Raw genomic sequence first — 20,241 nt, forward strand, 5'->3', positions numbered from 1 at the left:
AGAGGAAACAAATCATTATTCCACCGATCCAAAACGAACTCTTTTCTCTACCGAAAAGCCTGTGCAGCAATCCTTTCGAAACCAATTCGAATTTCATTGCAAGATTGAGGTTCGACATGCTTATAAAAATAACAAAGCTTTTTCTTTTTTGGCTTGGCAGTGATAGCTGCAAGCAAAATCCTCTACTATAGGATTTCTACCTGGGCATCATAGTGGATAGAATATTAAAATATTCCACGACAAGATCAATAACAATAGTCTATTTAAAAAAATCCATCCTGTTTCTGGAGCTTTTAAGATACTATCACTAAAAATAGCTTTTGTCATGAATATCTATACTAAAACTAATACTTGTAACTACAGTGGAGGTTGCTAACCTACCACTAGACTCATAGATAAGTAAACGTGGGATATTGATAATTCTTTAGTGTATTTGCATTTGGGATAAGCCAAGTTCGACGACTTTACAAGATAAGAAAGTGCGTTCTAAAAATGAAAGTCTTTATATGGTCTTTTGTCTGGGAATTAAGTTTATTTTCCGAGTTGTTTGCATGATACATATTATATTTCTTTGGTTTGTGCCAAATTTATGCCTTATCAAAATCCAATACAACTATTTATCTGATCCTAGTTATGATATACAGGGTGGTCCAGTTTTAAGTGTCAATAATTCACCATTTGATAGCCAATCAAAAACTAAGTTGACTTGCATTATGTCATTTTTCTGAAAAACGTTTCCTAAGGAAGATACAGTCTTCCAAATTTCAATTTAAAAAATCGTTTTATAGTTTAAAACTGAACATCCAAGACTTGTGAAAGTCCAAATTTGTACTGAATAGTCTAGAAACTTGCTTTTTACTACTAGGAATGGTTTTATGATTCGCTTTCTCAGACTGCCATCCTGGTTGAGTCTGAAACTGGCATTCAAGAACTAAAAAAAGTCCGAAAATCAAGACAAAGATTGTATTGTGCATGAAACTCATTTTTTATTACTAAAAATAATATAAAAGTTGACTGTTAATGCTCGAACTGACTTTACTAGGACTAAAGAGAGTCCAAAAGTATATTTTCAAGACTTTAATTGGTGTACAACTCAATTTTCTGGACTGGACAACAAGTCTAGAAGTAAATTAAATTTTCGGACTCTTTTATTTCTTAAAATTAGTTCTCAAGATTATTATTGTAGCATTTGGTACCAAAATTTTTTACTTTTATTACTGAAGAAACTTGACTTTTGGAAATAGTCTTAAACTCGATTTTTCAGTCTTAAAAAGCATTAAAAACAGTCTGAACTTCTTAGAGATGCTACAATTTATTGCACCTATGAGTGTAGAAGTCAATTTAATAGTGAAGAAGCTTGAAGTAACATTTTCAAGACTATGGTCAGTGGACACACTGGCTTTTAGGCCTGATAAGTCAACAACTTTGTAAAGATAGTCTTGAAACTCGATTTGAGGCACTAAAAACAGCCTTAAAACACTAAAAACAGTCTAGTTTATTAAGAAATACCCGAATTTTTAGCAGCTGTCGACTTCTAGCACTGAGGTGTCTAGAAGTCGATTTAATAGTGACAAAGCTTGGAATGCCATTTTAAGAAGAATGTAAAAATTGTTTTTTAAGTGCTATGTCAATAACTTGGTGAAGATAGTCTTGAAACTCGATTTTCCAAGCTGAAAGCAGTTTTGAAGCACTAAAAATAGTCCAGAATTCGAAGAAAATGAAAAGCAAAGTAAAAAGCACGAAAAGTTCGTTTTCAAGACAATTTTTATGAATCTAATGTCAATGTCCTGCATCTAAGACTATTTTGAAGACTAAAATATTGAAATTTGTCTTAAAATTATGAAAACTTACTTCAAATGCAAATTTTAAGCTTCTGATGTCACTTTTCATTAGTTCAGTCACATTTTGGGGTTCAAGTCAATTTTTAAGGTTTAAATGTATTAATTCGTAGTAACAAATTCTTGAAAAAGTAGTTTTTATGTCTACAAGTCAATTTTTAGTATTAAAGTCTCTCGATTTGCATGAAAACTGGTTACAAACACAATTTTTAAGCTTCTGAAATGTTTATCTTTTCTAATTCAATTTTCAAAACTAAAGTCTTTTAGTTTATCTGGAAACTATAAAACTGGCTACAATAATATTTTTTAAACTTCTTAAGGGAATTTTCCGTTTTCAAGACAATTTTTAAGTTGGGTTGGATTAGTTTTGGGTCTTTGACCGTAATAACGTGTAATAAAGTGCTTGTTCTAAATTTGATCAATATTGCTCCAACGGTCTGACAGTTATGACAAAAAAAAAACGATTTTTTAAACAGAAATGGAAGGACTGTATTTTCCTTAGGAAGCACTTTTCAGGAAAATGACATAATGAATGTCAACTTATTTTTTAATTGGCTATATATTGGTGAATTATTGACCAATAATTAACAAAACTGGACCACCCTGTATACTATATATTCGGTTTTTAGTAAAAGTTGTTCCTTACCACATTAAGCTTCTTATTTCGAGTAGTTATCGTTTGTATTACGTTAAGCGTTATAAGTATTTGACTCAATAAGTATTGGTTTATGTAAAATGTCGTTAGTAACGTTAGTCTAGTTAGTAACTAGTCGCAATACATTCGCATTGACTTTCGCGAATACGTTATCTCTAAATTGATACACCTGTAAACAGAAATATTGATAAAATTGCTGCTAATGTAGTTTTAAGATTAGAAAAAGTTGTCTATTGGATTATTTCTATGTAGTAATACAGTTATTAACAAAATGATAAATTATTATCAAAGAGCTGCATTACTGAGGCATAGCAATGCTGTTATGAACAACAATACACAATAATCTGAAACTAGAATTTCTGAGAATACAAATAGTAATATTCTTTAAGAATATCTTCTCATCATCATAACTTGAGGTGCATTAAATAAGGTTTCAAGAATCATACAACAGAATCAGAAGCAATAAAGTAAATAGCAAAAGATGTGAGCGGTGTAATAAAAGTCAAACCTGAATTTAATTGAGATTTTGTTACAAGTTATAAAAGGTTCCAAGTTGTAGCTTTTGCAACTTCAGTAACAATTTCGTCAAAAAGAAACGGAAACGACTGCCGTCCCGAAACCAGCAGAGTCAAGTTACCATCCCGGGACACACCTGGGCGTCCGTTCGTCACTTGATCACCGACCTTTGAAACGATAATTGTGATGTTGTGACGTGCACTTCGACAGCACTTCTCGCTCATTTCCGGTACAAAGAAAAATCCCTCGTCGCCCAAAAACGTCCCTCCCAATCCAAACCAATAAGAATAAGCTCGCCGCTCGTTGTGTACACGTACAGGTAAAGGGACATTTTATTCAAAAAGCTTTTGTGGTGGGGCACGACGCATCTCTGGGGCCCCCGGTAGCAACTCAGTTCAACGTTCAAACCAGAGCTTTCAGCTTTCAGTTCGTACGCAGACTTTAGTTCGGTTGCACGTACGCGCACGTCCGTTATCTAACGCCTGCACGATTGTTTCGAACGTTCGGTGTCTACATCCACGATAAATTCGACGGTTTCTTTACGTATGTGTCAGTGATCGGCGGGATGTTCATTGAGAACAACCCTTTGTGTGATTACGGACGGTCAGCTTTACTCAGTGTAAACTTAGTTCATTAACGCAAAAGATATACTTGTGGATTAAAGGAGTTTCAGTGGAGGTTCTCGTGAATGAAAACTCTTAAATTTGGAACATTAGTTCAAAGTTTACTTTGGTGAGTCTTCACTAATGCATTCCTTTACTAGTTGCTACACAGTATCATGCTTATCAGTGTTATACCTTATCTAAAGTAAATTTCATAATTTGTGTACATATGATGGCACAAGTTCCAAAAAACAACACAAACTATATTCGGGGAATTTAGGGTTATTCATATTGGCAAATGAGTAATATTTAATAGTGTAACCTTATTGCATGTTATGCAAGGCTACAAATAAATTTAACTTATAACAATCTAGGATTTGCAGAAACTTGATCAAACTCACAAAGCAAAACTTTCATTAAACTAAGTGATTCTCACAATCTTTGCATTTTTACCAGAATAGATTGAAAGTAAAGGGCGTTGGAGTCCTCTTTCAATATGATGAAATAATCTAAAGTTCATAGTAAATCTGGAATGTTAATGATTTAAATTACCATAAAATTGCAAAGCACGTTTTGAATTGTTTTATTAATCAGATAATGATTCATTTTGATATTTGATCATTCCATGAGACCACCTTATCGTTCTATTATGTGGGTCTTAAAAAAAAACAAACTATCAAATATCCTTTTGTAAAAAAAATGGGTTTTGTGGTTAGAACACAGTCAGTCCCTGGGGTTTCTCAATTACAAAACTACAAACTCACTATTCCGAGTTTGATGAGTTACCAAATGACTGTGACTGTTGAGGTTTGGTAACCACTTAGAACTTTACAGTCATGGGATTAGTCAGATTGGGTGGCTATTGTTGTGCGGAAAAACCGTTAATGACCATTGTACTAATAGTCTGAAACTAGTTGATTTCAGTTTGGGATTTTAATTATTTTTGTCCAGTTATTGTTAAAGTTGAATTGTGGAAAGGTTTATTTACATTTCAAAAACCGGAAAAACACTTCAACCACGTGTGTGCGGTATGTCAACCGATATTGGAGTGAAACGGAAAAATACATTGTTTAGTTGCAAAATATGTGATCAAAAATCGAGTCAGAAATGCTAGTTTGATGTTGATCTGATAGATTAATAGAAATATAATTTTTCTGCAGATCACAGTCAGCATTTTGACACTCTTTGCTTGGTCTTCTTTCCTGAAAAATGTTGATCCAGATCATTATTTGTTACTTTACAAAATGCAATTTTGTATTTTATTATTGGTCTTTGATGATTTGCATTTTAAGCACGTTTGAGTCACTCTTCCATTTTATGCACCATTTTTCCACCCTAGTGCACTTCTTCTTCTTTTCCAAATATCTGGACAAGAGTAGAATGGTCTTGGGAATGATCCTGCTGCTAAGCACACTCATTCTGTTTTCTTGTGGAATCATTGAAGTAAAAGTCAGAAAGATTATGTGTGTTTTAAGATATGTCGCTAATATTTATATTTTAAGTATGACAGAACCTGTAGAAAAAGCTAGCTGTATATTCAGAAGCGATATGTGGGTACTTTAGGAACATTGTACAAGAAACAGGCCAGCACAAAGCTGCAGGTTATAAAACTTGTTAATAAGAATAAAAAATTGAAAGCAATTAAAGAAAGATTCCGATAGATATTCAAATAAACAAAGAGAGCACCACAGATAACAAAATCAAGAATAATCTACTTGAAAATTATCCAGTGCAATATCATCATCACATCCAATCTAGTGGAATATCATATTTACAAACCAGAGGAAGAACTAGTATGGATAAGATAATTAATATGATTTTGATTTCTCCATTGATCTGGTAGCTAATTAAAAATATGTGACAAACAAACATCAGAATAAATCGGCTATGAAATAATAACGGTGATTGACGTGAAGACAGTTAGTATTAGTGAGAATATAAAAAGGCATAAAGTTCGTGAGCTGAGTTAAAAAGAATTCCCAACCTTTGTAAGACATATAAGCCGACTGTAGCTAATGAGAATTCCTGACCTGACCATAATCAACTAAATTCCTTTGGACAAAAAATACAGTCTTTCAATCTGACAGCAACAAACCTTGTCCTGTACGTATCGAAGCTTAACTGAATAGTCACGATCCCCAGTCGGTCAGTTACCAGGCTTCAAATTTCATTACCCGGCTTGTCATAAGACAATAAGGCCTTTGTGGGACGCACCATTAGACTTTAATGTTTCTCATCATCGTCTATAGAGCTCGAATCAGATGAGAAAAGGCCACCGCATCATCAATGACGCAGTTTTTAAAACTATTTCTTTCTCCTTCTACAGTTGCCGTCGCATTAGATATAATCAGAGGCGTCCTATTAAAATATTCCCGAAAATATATTGTTAAGCGGTCAAAAAGCCACTTGGCAACGTAGTACGGTTTTTACTTGGACACAATTAAAACAGATGCGGCAGCGGCCAGGGACATTTGGACCTTTTTATATGCTTTTACTAGCCGGCACTCTAAACGGTGTTGCCAAGTTTAAAAAAATGTAGTGGCGGACAGGGAGACTTAGGGGGTTAGGTTAGGTTCCGTTTTAGTCTGGTGTTTTGGTTGTATTGTTGATGGTCGCAGTTGAAGTTCACATAGTGTTATGAATAAAAAACGTTATTTTGTCAAAATGTCTTTCAAAAAGGTTGGAAAGAAAGGTGTTATCATATACAGCCAAGGCCGTGAAATCGTCAGTAACGTCTTACAATTTATGAAGAAAGAAGCAGAAGGAGTTTCCATTCCTTTGAAAAACTTGTTGTCTTTTATTTTCTTTATTAAAAACGACGAAAATGTTTCATTTTACTGATAAAATAATAGCACGCCACTGACTGGCTGCAACAACTTGGAAAGTAACGAGAGCAGCAATATTTAAAGCGAGACGTACAGAGATCGTGACATCATCGTTTGATGACGCCTGTGGCCTTTTCTTAGCTGATTCGAGCTCTACCAGAGTTCCACCAAACGTTCCGCTCTTACCTAAGAATTCCGGTACCGTATCGATGGTTGTGGTACTGGCGAGTCGAACTTTACCCGATGAACAAGTGACCGCGGCTTATCTCGGACTCCAGGTCGTACCTACACGTTGCGACCTAACGGTGGAATGACAAATCGGTTTCAAGTACCAGAAATCTTGATGGGCAATGAAACATTAAGATGGAGCACGCAAGGAAATGTGTAGTTCTGAACGTGGGACCCCTGCATGGGGCAAGATTGATTGGAGATTGTCTTTGGTACTTGTCTCGTTAAGCTCCTGCAATGAGGGACAGCAAACGTGGCCTATGGTAAATTCAGATCGATCCTAATTTATGTTTAAAGATGATCAGTGATCATACATATTGTTTTTTTATGACACGCAGCAGTACTAAATGAAGAAAAATGTATTGTCGGTCGGTAATATTTGGTAATTACAAATTATAAAACTATTAGAGAACCCACTCACTTAACAATGTAACTTTAATTAAATTATATTATGGCGTAGGATGGTGAATTGAAACTTAATCTTTTTTTAATTACTCATTTATTTTTTTACTTACTCATCTCATTTTTTGCTATGTTTTAGCACAGCTTTTTGGTGGATGGCTAAAAGGTGGATTTGGCAAAGGATCGTTGATTTTAATTTAGTTTTGGACACGGTACTTTGGAATTTCAAAATTCGTTTAAAGACTTATTGGGATTCAAGAAAGTGCGTAATCTGAAAATCCTTTAATAAGATGTCAAAAAGGTTTGAAAACATATGCAAGTTTTGAAATTTCAAAATTATAAGTAGAAATACTACAAGAAGAGCGAACTATTACAAACTCGATTACAAATCAATGGCCGCATTCATAAGAACCCATCGAGTAGTATTCGCTAGATAATTTTCTTATGAATGCACTGAAATAAATTGATAATTTGTCCATCGAATTCAAAATCCGATTTTTCGATTGCTAATCGATTTGTTATTATGAATGTGGCCAATGCTCTAGAGAAAATGAAGTATCATAACTTTGCAAGTGACATGTGTCAATGTGCCAAAAGAGCTGTGGCGTTTTTCAATAGTTGGTCACGTGTCTGATGTCAAATGACGTTACATCCGTTTTGGTGACTGACGCATGTCACAAAGTTTATCTTCATCTGTGTCTAGAGCATTGATTTGCAATAGTTTTCTTGTCATGGAAATCCTGTGTATAACTTGTTGAGTTAAAAACGTTAAAAAAAATAGAAACGAGGCATTTAGAGTTTGTAAAAGGTTATGAAATTTTAACAGCCGGTAAAACACTCCAAAAGAAGATTCTGATGGAAAACCTTGATCTGTTAAGGCAAAATTAGGAAAAATTACTTGAACTAGTAGAATCTTCTAAAAATGATTTTACTTAAAACTTGAATCAAATAGAAACTTGGAGGACTCATAGGGCCAGATAAGATATTTTAATGATTAGTATGGAGCAAAATGTGAAACACTGTATTTCTTCAAAGAAAATTTTTTTTGATTAAAATTAATATTTATTCACGTATTAAAGATGAAAGAAAATTGCTGCGTAACATCATCAAAATTGCTACGCCTCTGTAAAATCATCCAGTCTTCATCGGACCACCGAACAAAATTCATGAATCGTTTAAATTTGAATATCCCCTTTTAAAAATGCACAAACTGATTACAAGGATGGCGGTTTCACTTATATACCAAAATTAGTATTCTAAAAAGATAATGGCGACGCTGTGTTTAAGGACTCAGGGCGCCAAAATTCGCGGAGTTGAAAACTTTTCTTTTTAAACTTTGTCTTGTTATGCACGAGGGACGTAAATTTAATTTATTATTAGTCGCTTTATGAATGTTGGCTGCGTCCAAGAGCCATCGTTAGCTTGCGCCATTTAAATGTCATTGCCCAAACTTATTTGTGGCAGGTGTATTAATTTGTCTAAAAAATTAACTTAAACAAAACAACTTAACGAGTACATGGGAGTAGTTTTAAGCTTTCCTGCCAAGGTACAAAAATAGATAAAGCTAGAAACACGATCGCACCTCCGGAGACAATGCGTTAAAATCAGACTTCATTAATCATTTGGTAGAGGTGTCTTTGAGCACCAATGTGTTAAAAGCTTTAGCGTGTCGTAAAACACCGAACAGTTTTTACACTGCCTAGTTTAGGCACTGTTACCCGTATCAATACAGCCTTAAAGACAAGTGTTCGAGAAATTTGTATAATAACTTAGAGAGATTTCGGTTCATTAATAATGCTCGGTCGAACGGCCTTAATGTAAACCTAGCTGTAAACTTATGAATAATTTCTTTAGGCATTATGCTGCTCGTCTTTCAAGGGTCGACGTAATGTTTTGATTCTGTTTCCTTTACAGTTTGATCAGGACATGGACAGAACGTTTATAATGCAGACGCAATTTAATTTAGGTTTGTGTCTGCCAGTTAACTGGACGGTCAATTATAAACTGCCCGTACTGAGCAACAGTATCAAAAATGCCAAAACTTCATTATCCGACAGTTCTTTTGCTCATTGTAGCGGAAAAAAAGCATCCTGGATTTGTGTTTCGCTTTTTAATGGACCTCCATGTATTAAACCTCCGGCGCAGCTCTACGTCAGCTGACAGCCAGCTAGCTACGCTAAATCCATAAAACACTGACTGCCGACCGTACAACAATAAATTTCGTGTGCAAAAAGCCTTTTCTCAAACGAAATGAAATTGCAACGGAATCAAACGCATTTTAATCAGTGGCGCCTTATACGGGACTTCAAGAACAACTTGTTGCATCGCTTGACGTTTCAACAAGTACGATTTGACTGCTTTAATGCAACGTCACTCCAATTCTAAATTGTACTGAGCATTTTAATAAAGGCCAACAGAAAACAGGATCGATGATGGGTTAGTATTCTCATGTTTGTTGAATTATTCATCTCATAATTATGAAGCAAAAGACAAAAAATTCTATTGACAAATCTATTAGTACTAAAGATTCTGATAAAAGTGATTGTTTAAAACCTGACGCGGGTACGGAACAACAATCAATTGATGGTTATTTATTTGAAATGACTTTCAGTTTCGAGGCAATCGAAGCGGAGCACGTTCGAGCTTTCGAGATCAGGATTTAAAGCCGAGTTTTTGTGTTCAACTTGAAATATTAACGTCAAACACTAATTTCCGAGCCGAAACCGTGGAGTGCACTTCCGAATATGAAGTTGCCCTGGTATCGTGTTGTCTCGAACCATTACACTAAAATAGGAGAGTTATTACAGCTACACGGGAGATACACCTCATAAAACACGTTTGCTACTTTGACCCAGGAAGCTTTTATTTTTACGGGAATTTAGTTTGTAGTCATCCTAGCAGAGTTCAACATGTCTTTTGGCTCCAGCACCTAATTAAGTTACGATATTGACAAAGTACCTGGATTATGTGCATCAATTCGAAAGTTTTAGTGCTGCTTCAGGCATTTTGTTCTCTGGCTAAAGACTTCTTATACAGTTTCTATAAAATGGAATTCCTGGATTGTTTGAGTTTGCGGTAAGGTATAATTTTTGCTTGCTTTTCTAGAAGTCATTGTTTAAGTTTGCATAACTTGGGATAACGTTTAATAAAATAAGTTGCTCACTTTTCAACTTGTTTAATAGAGGAAAATATTTATGTTGTAGTTTTGTTTGATAGCATTTCTAACCAAGATGTTAGGCAAGTCAAAGTTAAGTTATTTGGGACTTATTACTCTAGTATTTTTGTATAGTTAACCTCTCTCTATTCAGACAATTATTAAGTACTACATTGTCATACAAGTTTGGTTAATTAAGTTGACATGTTAAAACTAATGCTAAGCAGTTTGACCTTTTTTCAGCCAAACGAGTAATGACGCAAAATAATACCATTGTCTTGGATTATTAGCAAGATTCGGCAGTTTGACCTCATAATCACCACCAAAAACAAAAGCAAAGCAATTTAGCAGTATTGCAGCATTCGACCTGATTATACATAAAATCAGTCACATTCAAGAATGTTTCATAATAAATTTAAAATATGAATATTCATTATAACTTGATAAATTAAGTAACCAAGTAGATTAGATTAATAAAGCCCGGTAAATTAGTAGCGTGTGAGGCTGGAATTAGTCTAGTTTAACCCAGAGTTTAACTAATAGTAATTTTCTGATTCACTTAAATTTTTAGGGGATAGTTTAAAGTAGGGAGAAATTGTCACCAGAACCGCACCTTTTTTTAAGGGTCTTTGTTCAGACTTATAGGTGCGGTTTTTTTCTTTGATTGATTAAGGGGCGCCGTTCAATAAATCGCCCCTCTTTCCTCATAACCGACGACGTGAAACACAAATTGAAAATGTGAACTCGCTTTTTGCCCGCCAGCGCCATTTGTAAGGAAGGAAAAGTTCATTTGTTACGTCGATCTTTTGTTTCTGGAAGTTATCGCTGCTGCCCGGGACCGACCTTTGCGAGTCCCGCAAGAAAATCTATTAATATAAATCTCAACTCTACGATATGAAAATAAGGATTTATTCTCCACTATTTTTTAAGTTAGTAAACTGACTAATTAAGATGTGAAACACAATATCGGACGTATTTGCAAAGTTGAAAACTTAACTAGTGAATGAAAGGGCAAACTCCTACATAACTACATCTCAGTTTCGAAATACAATCCTAGCTTCCTCATAAGAGTCTATTGTCTACAAGACTGGCACACTCTCAAACAAAGGCAATTCTACAACAGTTTACAGTTTTGTATGCTCAAAACCCTGAGCAAGTCCTCTTCTAGAAATTAATTAAACTTCGTTGTTGTGTGTTGGCTTTGCCATTAAGAGTTAAAACATCCAATTTTGACTAATCAGATTTGGAAGTGTGCCGATTTTATACATTCCTTATCAAGCTGAAAGGGACTGTTTTGTTTGTAGAGTTAAATAATAAATTAGTTGAATTTGTGTTATCTTTTGAGCGGGGAATTCTTTGGTATCCCATGAAATAATTAACGAGAACTTCTTTGAAATTTATTGAATAACAGTAAACAGGATTTTACTGTCAAGTTTAACAATCAAACAAAAGTTTATAACAAACTGAGTACAATCAGATAAACTAAAAGAAAAACATCACAACAACATGGTAAGGCTTTCAGCAGATGATTAATGAAGTCTCACAGTTTTAGACTTTCAACGTATGTTGTAACCTCTTCAAACCTAAGGCTTTAATGTTAATCCTATTGATGTTTTACTCGTGTTAATACACAAAAACAGTCCATAAACCTATTGAATAGACTTTTACGACAAAACTCCAATCAGACTCTCAAAACTTACTGAGCTTAGTTTATGACCAATTTAAAGTGGAAACCTCGAATGGTCCCTTTAGTTTCTGGCTCCGAAACATAAACCAGGACAGTTTAAAATTTGATTAGTTCAAATTAGATGTCTTTGCCCTTAATACCAAAGCTAACATTCAACAAGGAAGTTTAATTAATTTCCAGAGTGGGCTTGGTCGGGACACTGGCCACAACATATTTATGTTCGATGTCATGACTTTGTTGGTGAATAGTTCTAGATAATTATCTAGAATCCTATGTTTTGTTTTCTCTTATGTTAATTGGTTGTAAATGTCAGTTGTGTAAAATATGTAACAAGTCATTTAAGCCTGTCATTTAAAGAAGTTTTATATTTTTATAGAATACCGTAAAATTGGACGACAAAGGCTAAAAATTGCTTGAAACATAGTCTATAATTTGATATTTAATTCTGAAATCAACCAACACTACTTTAACTGCGACTCTAGGATTAATCTTAATTACAAGATTTCAATTAAATATAATCAAAATGAGCGGGATCAGAAAGGACAAAAAGAAAACCGCCTATCTTCGATAACAATCATAGATGCATTAAATTATTAAAAAGCTCCATAACACAGTTTCGGGATAACATGTCGCATGTAAATAACTAATAATTGAAACGCCATTTATATAATGTTGTACTTAATGGGCTAATAGATGTCTGTCAATAGTGGGATGACGTGGCGGAATATTGAATTACACCTGATCGTAGAGGTTTTGACGACGGGTTGAGTGGTGTTGAATATTATGTCCGATTATGTTACTTAAACTGTATGTTATGTAGGTTCGTATAGAGGAGTTAATGTACTCTATCTGAAACGCGCCTATCATCTGATCTTTAAATTTCGGCATTGTAATCTACGACAATCGGATCCATTGTATCAGATCTCAGCGGCGCAAGTCCTTGACTTTTGCGGCTTTCTTTAATGTTTTTAGGTCGGTTATTATTCCTATTCTAATTCCGCCACATAGGCCGTCAGTTACGTTAGATTGAATAATAATTACTAATTCTAACATAACAATTCTAAGGCGAGAAACGATTTACAAATTGCCGTAGCCATGTTATGCAAAAGTTCTTTTGTTGTTCAGCTTGTAATGCCACCACAATGAAGTTGTAAGCAAACCGATGATTTTGCATTGTGTTTGGTAATTGAAAGGTGAAAAAACCTATCCCTTGGAAGAATCTTATTAATAAACCCTACTAATACATTGTCAGGAAAATAGAAATTAACTGTCAAGTTTAAAGTAAAACGGTAGCCTAACGAACATGTTTTCAATTGCCGGCTCCAGTTTAAAGACGTCAAGTGTGAAATGAATACTTTAGCGAGTCTGTTGTGAGAGCTTCTAGGCAATTATTCGTGTAAAGTGCACAGAAATCCCATGAATTTCTCAATTTGTTACACTTTAATGTTAATCTGAGCGACACAAAAGCACGGCAAAATGCTTCTTGGAGGATAATGGAACTCGGACGATTAGTAATTATTATCGCTAAAGATCTTCGCTTAATGATATTTCGGCTTTTAAATATCTACAGGCCGCTCGGGGCTTTGTTTGGCTATTTAATCCCTAAAAAAGACTCAACCTTAATAGCTTCTTCGGAGTTCGCAGTCAACCGAATACTTAATCCATAAAATGAGTTCTTCCTTATTAGCTGCTGTTATTAGTTCCGCGTTGTTTTGCTTTTACACCACTTTACATACCTAAACTCAATCTAAAATGGAAAATAACCAACAAGTTTTCCTGAAGCGTTCTTTTCTAACAATTGAAGCAATCACGTCGATAACAATCCTGAAGTGGACTGTTCCAGTTTAAAAAGTAAATGCTATCACGAAACACTAATTTTCAAGTTGGAACCGAGGAGAGCACTTTCAAATATGAAGTCAGCCCTTATCGTGTACACTAAAGCAGGGAGAGTTATTGCTGCTACGCGATGGAGATACACTCCCCCCATAAAGTTGTTCTTTAAGCTTTTGGGGGAAACAGCGAGTTTTGTTTGTTTTAGAGCACAGCGCTTTTAGACTGGATTTCATATTTGGATGTAGTTGTTTAAAGGATTCTTAAACGCTTCTACTGAGCGTGATTTTAGCTTTTCCACATTGACATAAATTAATGCATTGTTCTGATCAAGTTTTTAGTATTATGTGAGTTAAAAGTGCATCAAAGTAATTGATGGAAAGCAAATGGTATACTTTGCTTTAACAGTAATTTCCTAGTAATGTCCAATTTTTTTTTAAACTCAGTTACGTCATTAAAGTATTTTTAAAGTGATTTCCTAAAGTACAATAGCAAAGCAAATTTACTCTTATATTTGAATAATTTAGAAACCTATTAACGGATATTATAAAAACTGAATAATCATAACGTGCAGAGTAATACCCACTAGCTTCCTAGCAAAACACAATAATTTCCAGGGTACATTTTCTAGGTTAATTGTATTAATTAATGTAAAGACGGAAAAGAGGTAAAAAGTGGAGATGTAGGTTAGGAAATAGGAACCCAAAGCTTTATGGCTTAGTAAATTGAAGTAAATCAAGTTCCTGTTAGTAACAGTTTTATAATCGCAATGAGTTTTTCTTGACTGGAAAGTCTGTATTTTACTAAAAGTTCAATTAAAGGCAAACAACCAAATACTAAACGTCTTCCAACCCAACGAATCAAAGAAAAACCTGAAAAATGTTAACTATTTATGGCATTTCATAAATTTAAGTTTGCATGTATAAGAGTTCAAGCTGAAATGTAACAATTACTACCCTCATACAGTTTACTTTGATGCCTAGTTGAGATCAAAACCAGCAACATTAGCCATTTCCTGCTACATGTAATAGGGTTATTAATAATTGTATATTGTGGCAGTTTTTTTAAATAGAATTCCTACGTGTCATGGTTAAAACAGTTTATTTTAGTCTGAGCTATTATGTCTACATTTTTATTTATCGTTAAAGGGTTGAATTGGTTAAATCCCTAAAGGACCGGCTAAGTAAATGTCTAGATATTAATAGCCTTTGTCACTTCCTTATCAAATGTCGAAACACTGAAAGTATTTTTAACGACTTGCAGCCCAGGACATGATAGACACAGCCAAAACACACATATACTTCCTACGACAATGCGTTGAAACTTAACTTCATTAATCATTTTCCTACATGTCTCCGAGGAGGAGACGCGTTAAAAGCTTTAGCATGTAATACGGTGACTAGGACGATTTTTTTTGTGTTGTACGACATCTGGGCAACCCTTTGTGTACTGTTCACACTTCGGAAAATGACATTCGACACTTTTACTGCTTAATTGAAACGCGATCTTTTAACGAGGAGGCGTTAGTTTTATAATGAACGGACTAACGGTTGATCGAATCTCGAATCGTGTTGGAGAAGACGACGATTTCATGCGACACTTCTGGTTTGAAGATTAATGAAGCGCAAACCAGCCGAAGAAAAAATTTAATGACGATTGCTGCTTGACTACATCAGTCTACCATGGGAACCCAAAAAATTCCAGTTAAAAAAAAGTCTAGCCGCTACAAACCGTGTGTTCTGTGAAATAACTTTAGGGTTTTAATTAAGACTCATCACGACAATGTGAACAAATCAATCAGTTTTGTTAAAGCGCATTCCAACTTCTACACGGTTAAAAATCCAAGTCAGCCGAATAAAAAAACTCACTTTATACCCTAATGAGATACATCGCAATAATATTGATAGCACCTCGCAAACAATAGGACCCCAGTCAGTGTAATAAAAACCTCCTCATTTCACGGATGTTAACCTATAAAAGAAAAACGTTTTCTCCGAATCTTTTTAAGATTTGTTCAGGTCCCGATGATTAGTGCAAGAGTTCTATTAAACAAAAAAAAACCACCTGCCCTTTTTAACGTCCCAAAGTGGAACTAACTGAGACAAATCTAAAAGTTAAATTTGGTGTGAAGTGTGCTAGCAACTCATTAAAACACCCTTAAGACATTCACGTATAGGATTACATTATTATAGACTTTATGAGCTTCTAACCGTAAAACTTCTTTTTTAAGACTTTACGTTCTGTATACCATTCGGGGGAAAGAAAAAACAAAGCTCTAAAAGCAACTGGGCCGTGACTACAACAACATCCATAAAACGCAGCTTTCAGGTAAATTATCCTTCTTCTTGCTGAGTACAAATCTGGAAGTACTCTTTTTTATTAGTTGTCGAAGCGGCCCCAACTTAGCCCTCCTATCTGCCTATTGGTGCTATGCCCCTTCGGGGCTCTATAACACTAAAATAAAAGCTAAATGGTTCAGAAATTGGCAAAGTCGTAAAAAATAACGCACTAAGAAGCCGGAGGCTTCTAGAAACTTGCTGAATTGCTTAATGGTCGGAGACAAATCCAATCCGGGCAAAATCAAGATGTTTTTCAGTTGGTAAACGACATAGACTAATAAATCAGGAGAACGAAAAAAGTGTATAATGACAGCGAATTTCATTCTTCAAGGTGTGTTATTCATTTTACTATAAGTCTTATTAGGTTGGGTTATCAATTGAAATGCAATAATACATTTATACATTCTATGAAATACAATTAGCTTTGATTAATACGGCATAAATCTCTTGCTTTTATTGTATTCAAGCTTGATCTGATTAGATTTTTAATAATTGAGTATATTTTACGCTGACTCACTAAGATACTTGCACAATTTAAGTTTTCGTACAAGTTTGATAGTGAAAGTTTTATCGAATACTGTTTAGAGTTGTTGAGGTTTCTGAATTATCTTAGCAGAGAATATTTTATTTTATAATAACTGATTTTTAATTAAGATAATAATAATTTATGTATCATCTTTTTAAAACGTGTGTACTTCTTGGAATGCTGAATAAAATTAGTAGTTTATTAGCAGATATGCTTGCAAAATACATTACACTGACATATCTTAGTAGATGTTTTTAATTTATCCACTAATAAGGTAAATATATTATATCTTCTTCCTCTCGCTTTCTATATAGGTAGGCTAATGCCTGTTTTATCCTATTATGCCTCTTCGGACGTTGATGTCCAGTATTCTTTCAAGCGTTTTCCGACAGGGTTGTTTGTTTTTACGATTTTTACAAGTCTTTTGTCTTCTTACCAGGTAAATACGTAATTATGACAAAAGTTATATTTTGAATTTATTAAATCTGAACGTTAGGTAGTTCTTTATGTAACTATTTGGGACTTTTTGTGAAACAGGCCAGTGACGTTGTTCTGCAGATTCTTATGCCAACTTGCTCCATAATGCCAACGTTGCACTTGATAATGCAGAATCTTTTCTGGAGACGATTTTAACCAATTTCTTTGAAGCCTAGCTTGTAGTCTAATTTCCTCAAGTAATAAATTCGTAATGAAACTTGTTGCGCAAAAAGACGTTACAAAACCCATCCGAGTTCCCGGTAAGTAGAGTCGAAAACCGACACTGTGGCGCACACATTAAACAAAAACCACTAGACATCGCTAAATGTCTGTTTATAAACGCAGATAAAGTGCACTAAAAGCGTTCTTATCCGCAACATCATCTGAATCTCCGCCAGTAAAGTAGTTGCATGAGCGACTTTTGCAACCGAGATTCGTGAGGAAGTTGTTAACCTATATTTAGCAGGGTTCACGTGGGGGCCGTTTAGGTTGAGAGCATGACCCAAAACAGTACTGGTTCATTGGTATCTGGGGGCATCAAGTGCAATCCGTTTTAGTTTTCTTTATTTAGTCTGAGTGAGTTTTGACAAGACAAAAAATGCCGTACAGGGTACCATCTGCTTGATGAATCGCGTCGCGGAATTAAAACGGAATTAACACGGACAGTTTGTGGGTCACAGCCATTGTAAACACTTTACAATAACGGAGATAAATAGCTCAACACTTAAAGTACAATAGCAAATAATTTACCGAGAAACGAATTATAAGGGGCGTAATGAGCCCGGCAGCGATGCAAACGAACCCGGCTGTTGCATATGATCATCAATAACAGCGTGACGAACTTAATAATTATTCCAAACAGGCACAGGATGTTGCGGATGCCCCGTCATGTAATACCTTTTGCACTCTCTGGTATTATGTTGTATGTGTAATCAATCTTTTGGACGATCCTATCCAACTTGCAAATAAATTGCTTTTTAAGTCATTGTTTGGGACGTTTTTGTGTCGTAAAACGAAGCTTTGCAAGAACCGAAACGTAACCTTACCTGCCATAGGCTGCATTCAATAGGATTAGAACCCTTACTAGTTGCAGTTGCACTAAAATGCGCCAATACAAGCTTAACTAAAGAAATTTAAATCGATTTTGGATCGACGCAGCCGAGTGCCCTTACAAGCTCGTGCAATTATTTTCATTCATATTACGTCGGCTAGCGGTAAATGCAACCTTTTCATATGAAATATCTTCGAAATCGACATGCAATTAGACGGAAACAAGAAGACTGCTATATAATTAAGTGCCCAATTGCGTGTCTAATGGCTGACCATGTTGTAGAAACGAAACGTTATTGGGACACCGTGTCAGTAAAAAAGTCCGTCTTGTTCTCTGGGAATTTATGTTTGTTTTGGCAGGATTACGGAGCGCATACAGATGTCCCTAAAATTATTATTGACCTGGCCTTAGGCCTGCAGACGGTACGACAGACAAACAAAAGATATTTGTTTAGGAATCTTTACTTGAAAACGAAACCGAGTAAATACGGTTCCGATTTGTTTACACACAAAAGCCGCCATGGATAATCGAAGATTCGATATGCATGGCACGGTACATTCAATTGAAAACTCCGTGAAACCTCTCTTAACGCGTATTAAACAAGTAACAAATTACCGCGCCTTAAAATTACGCTTATTATTTAACTTTATTAACTCGTTCTTCTATTGCAGATTACCACCATCAAATGACGTTAAAGCAGTAAAAGGTCTGGTGAACCTGAACTACAATGGAGACCTATCAAAGGCTTTTGACAGTGCTCAGTGTGTTGTTGTGCTTCGCGAGTTTGGTTAAGACCGCACGATGGTCCCATTCCACATATTTGAGTCCAGAATATCGATTGTTGTGGTCTCTAGGACCTGGACCACAGGATATCACTTTTGAGGTTCAGGTTAAAACTCCGGGATATGTGGGGTTGGGATTTTCGAAAGATGGCAGAATGGCTGGATCGGATATGGTTGTTGGTTGGGTCGATCATGGTCAGGTGTATTTTCAGGTAAGTCATTTCTGTTGTTTTACACTGAAAAGTACTACTACAACAACTATCTATTGAGAGATTCAAATCATCTTAGATCTAGGCAAGATTAAAAGAAAATAATAGGTAATTCCAAAACAACCAACTGTGTAAATCGAGAAGAAATGTTGATAATTTTTCCGTGATAAGTGTATTTTATTTCATCTGAGAATCAGGACATCCACACCAAACCTTAATAACTTCAATACCTGCGTGCTGCGAGGTTATAACCTTTATGTCTACAATCATCACGCACAATGAAGTCTACCTTGTAATTAAAACTAATCTGAGAATTCCAGTGTGAGATTTTGTGTATCACTAGTAAGTATGTATAGTACTTTTACTTTAAGGTACTTTTGTATTAGTTATTTAGTGAACAACTTGAAGTCTTCCTACGCCAAAGCCCAGCAAGAATGATTTTAAAGCAATCTTTACAATCTCAAACCTTCAGCTTTGTATTTTTACTCATTGCCACTTTTCTCTTAGATTAGTGTGTTAAATCTCGCTTTTACCCCAGTAAATTTTAAAAAAAGTTTTGAAACTGAAAGTAGAAACAAACGTAATGTAACGACCGGATACATAGTTCTTTTTATTCGATGTAGAAGCACGCCGAATTATCACGGCAATATAACCTGTAATTGAGGAAGTACTTGTGTGTTTTCACACCGAATTGGTGCTAATAATGATTGTTTAATTTCTCTTTTGAACTGGTAGATCTGAAAGCAATTTTCTGACACTCATTTTTATTAGAGCATAACAATATTCCTTGATTTCACTTGAATTTATTCTTTTGTGTTAATTTATTATCAGTGTAATTGCGTTTTATTGTCTTTTAGCAAATTGAATTCTTGGCATAAACACGATGTATAGTGCCAGTCGAAGTTAAAATTAGGTCAGTTTAACGAAGCTTTTTTTGAAAGGGTAATAGGTAAACACATTCAATCATCCATAAATTCAAACGTACGGCTATAGCAGATGTGTAGCCTAGAAACTCCCATGGAAACCTGGATTTTGCGAGGAAATTTAGGACCCTTTCGCCAAAAATTACTCGAAAATTGACACTCAAACAAATGAATTCTCTCCGGAAAGAAGTTCCCCA

At 35.0% G+C, this 20,241-nt stretch overlaps 1 protein-coding gene across 1 annotated transcript in view; it reads left to right on the forward strand.

Moving 5' to 3' along the window:
• Positions 1-3,385: 3,385 nt before the first annotated feature.
• Positions 3,386-20,241, forward strand: part of olf413 (DBH like monooxygenase olf413) — a 56,457-nt gene continuing 39,601 nt past the window's right edge. The window contains exons 1-2 of the mRNA XM_081977104.1: positions 3,386-3,741; positions 18,802-19,124. Of these exons, the coding sequence (XP_081833230.1) occupies positions 18,858-19,124 (267 nt within the window). The 5' untranslated portion in view covers positions 3,386-3,741; positions 18,802-18,857. The remainder of the gene's footprint in view (positions 3,742-18,801; positions 19,125-20,241) is intronic.

The sequence above is a fragment of the Ips typographus genome, linkage group LG4 (assembly GCF_016097725.1).
Source record: "Ips typographus isolate SLU linkage group LG4, UJ_Ityp_2.0, whole genome shotgun sequence".
NCBI lineage: Eukaryota > Metazoa > Arthropoda > Insecta > Coleoptera > Curculionidae > Ips > Ips typographus.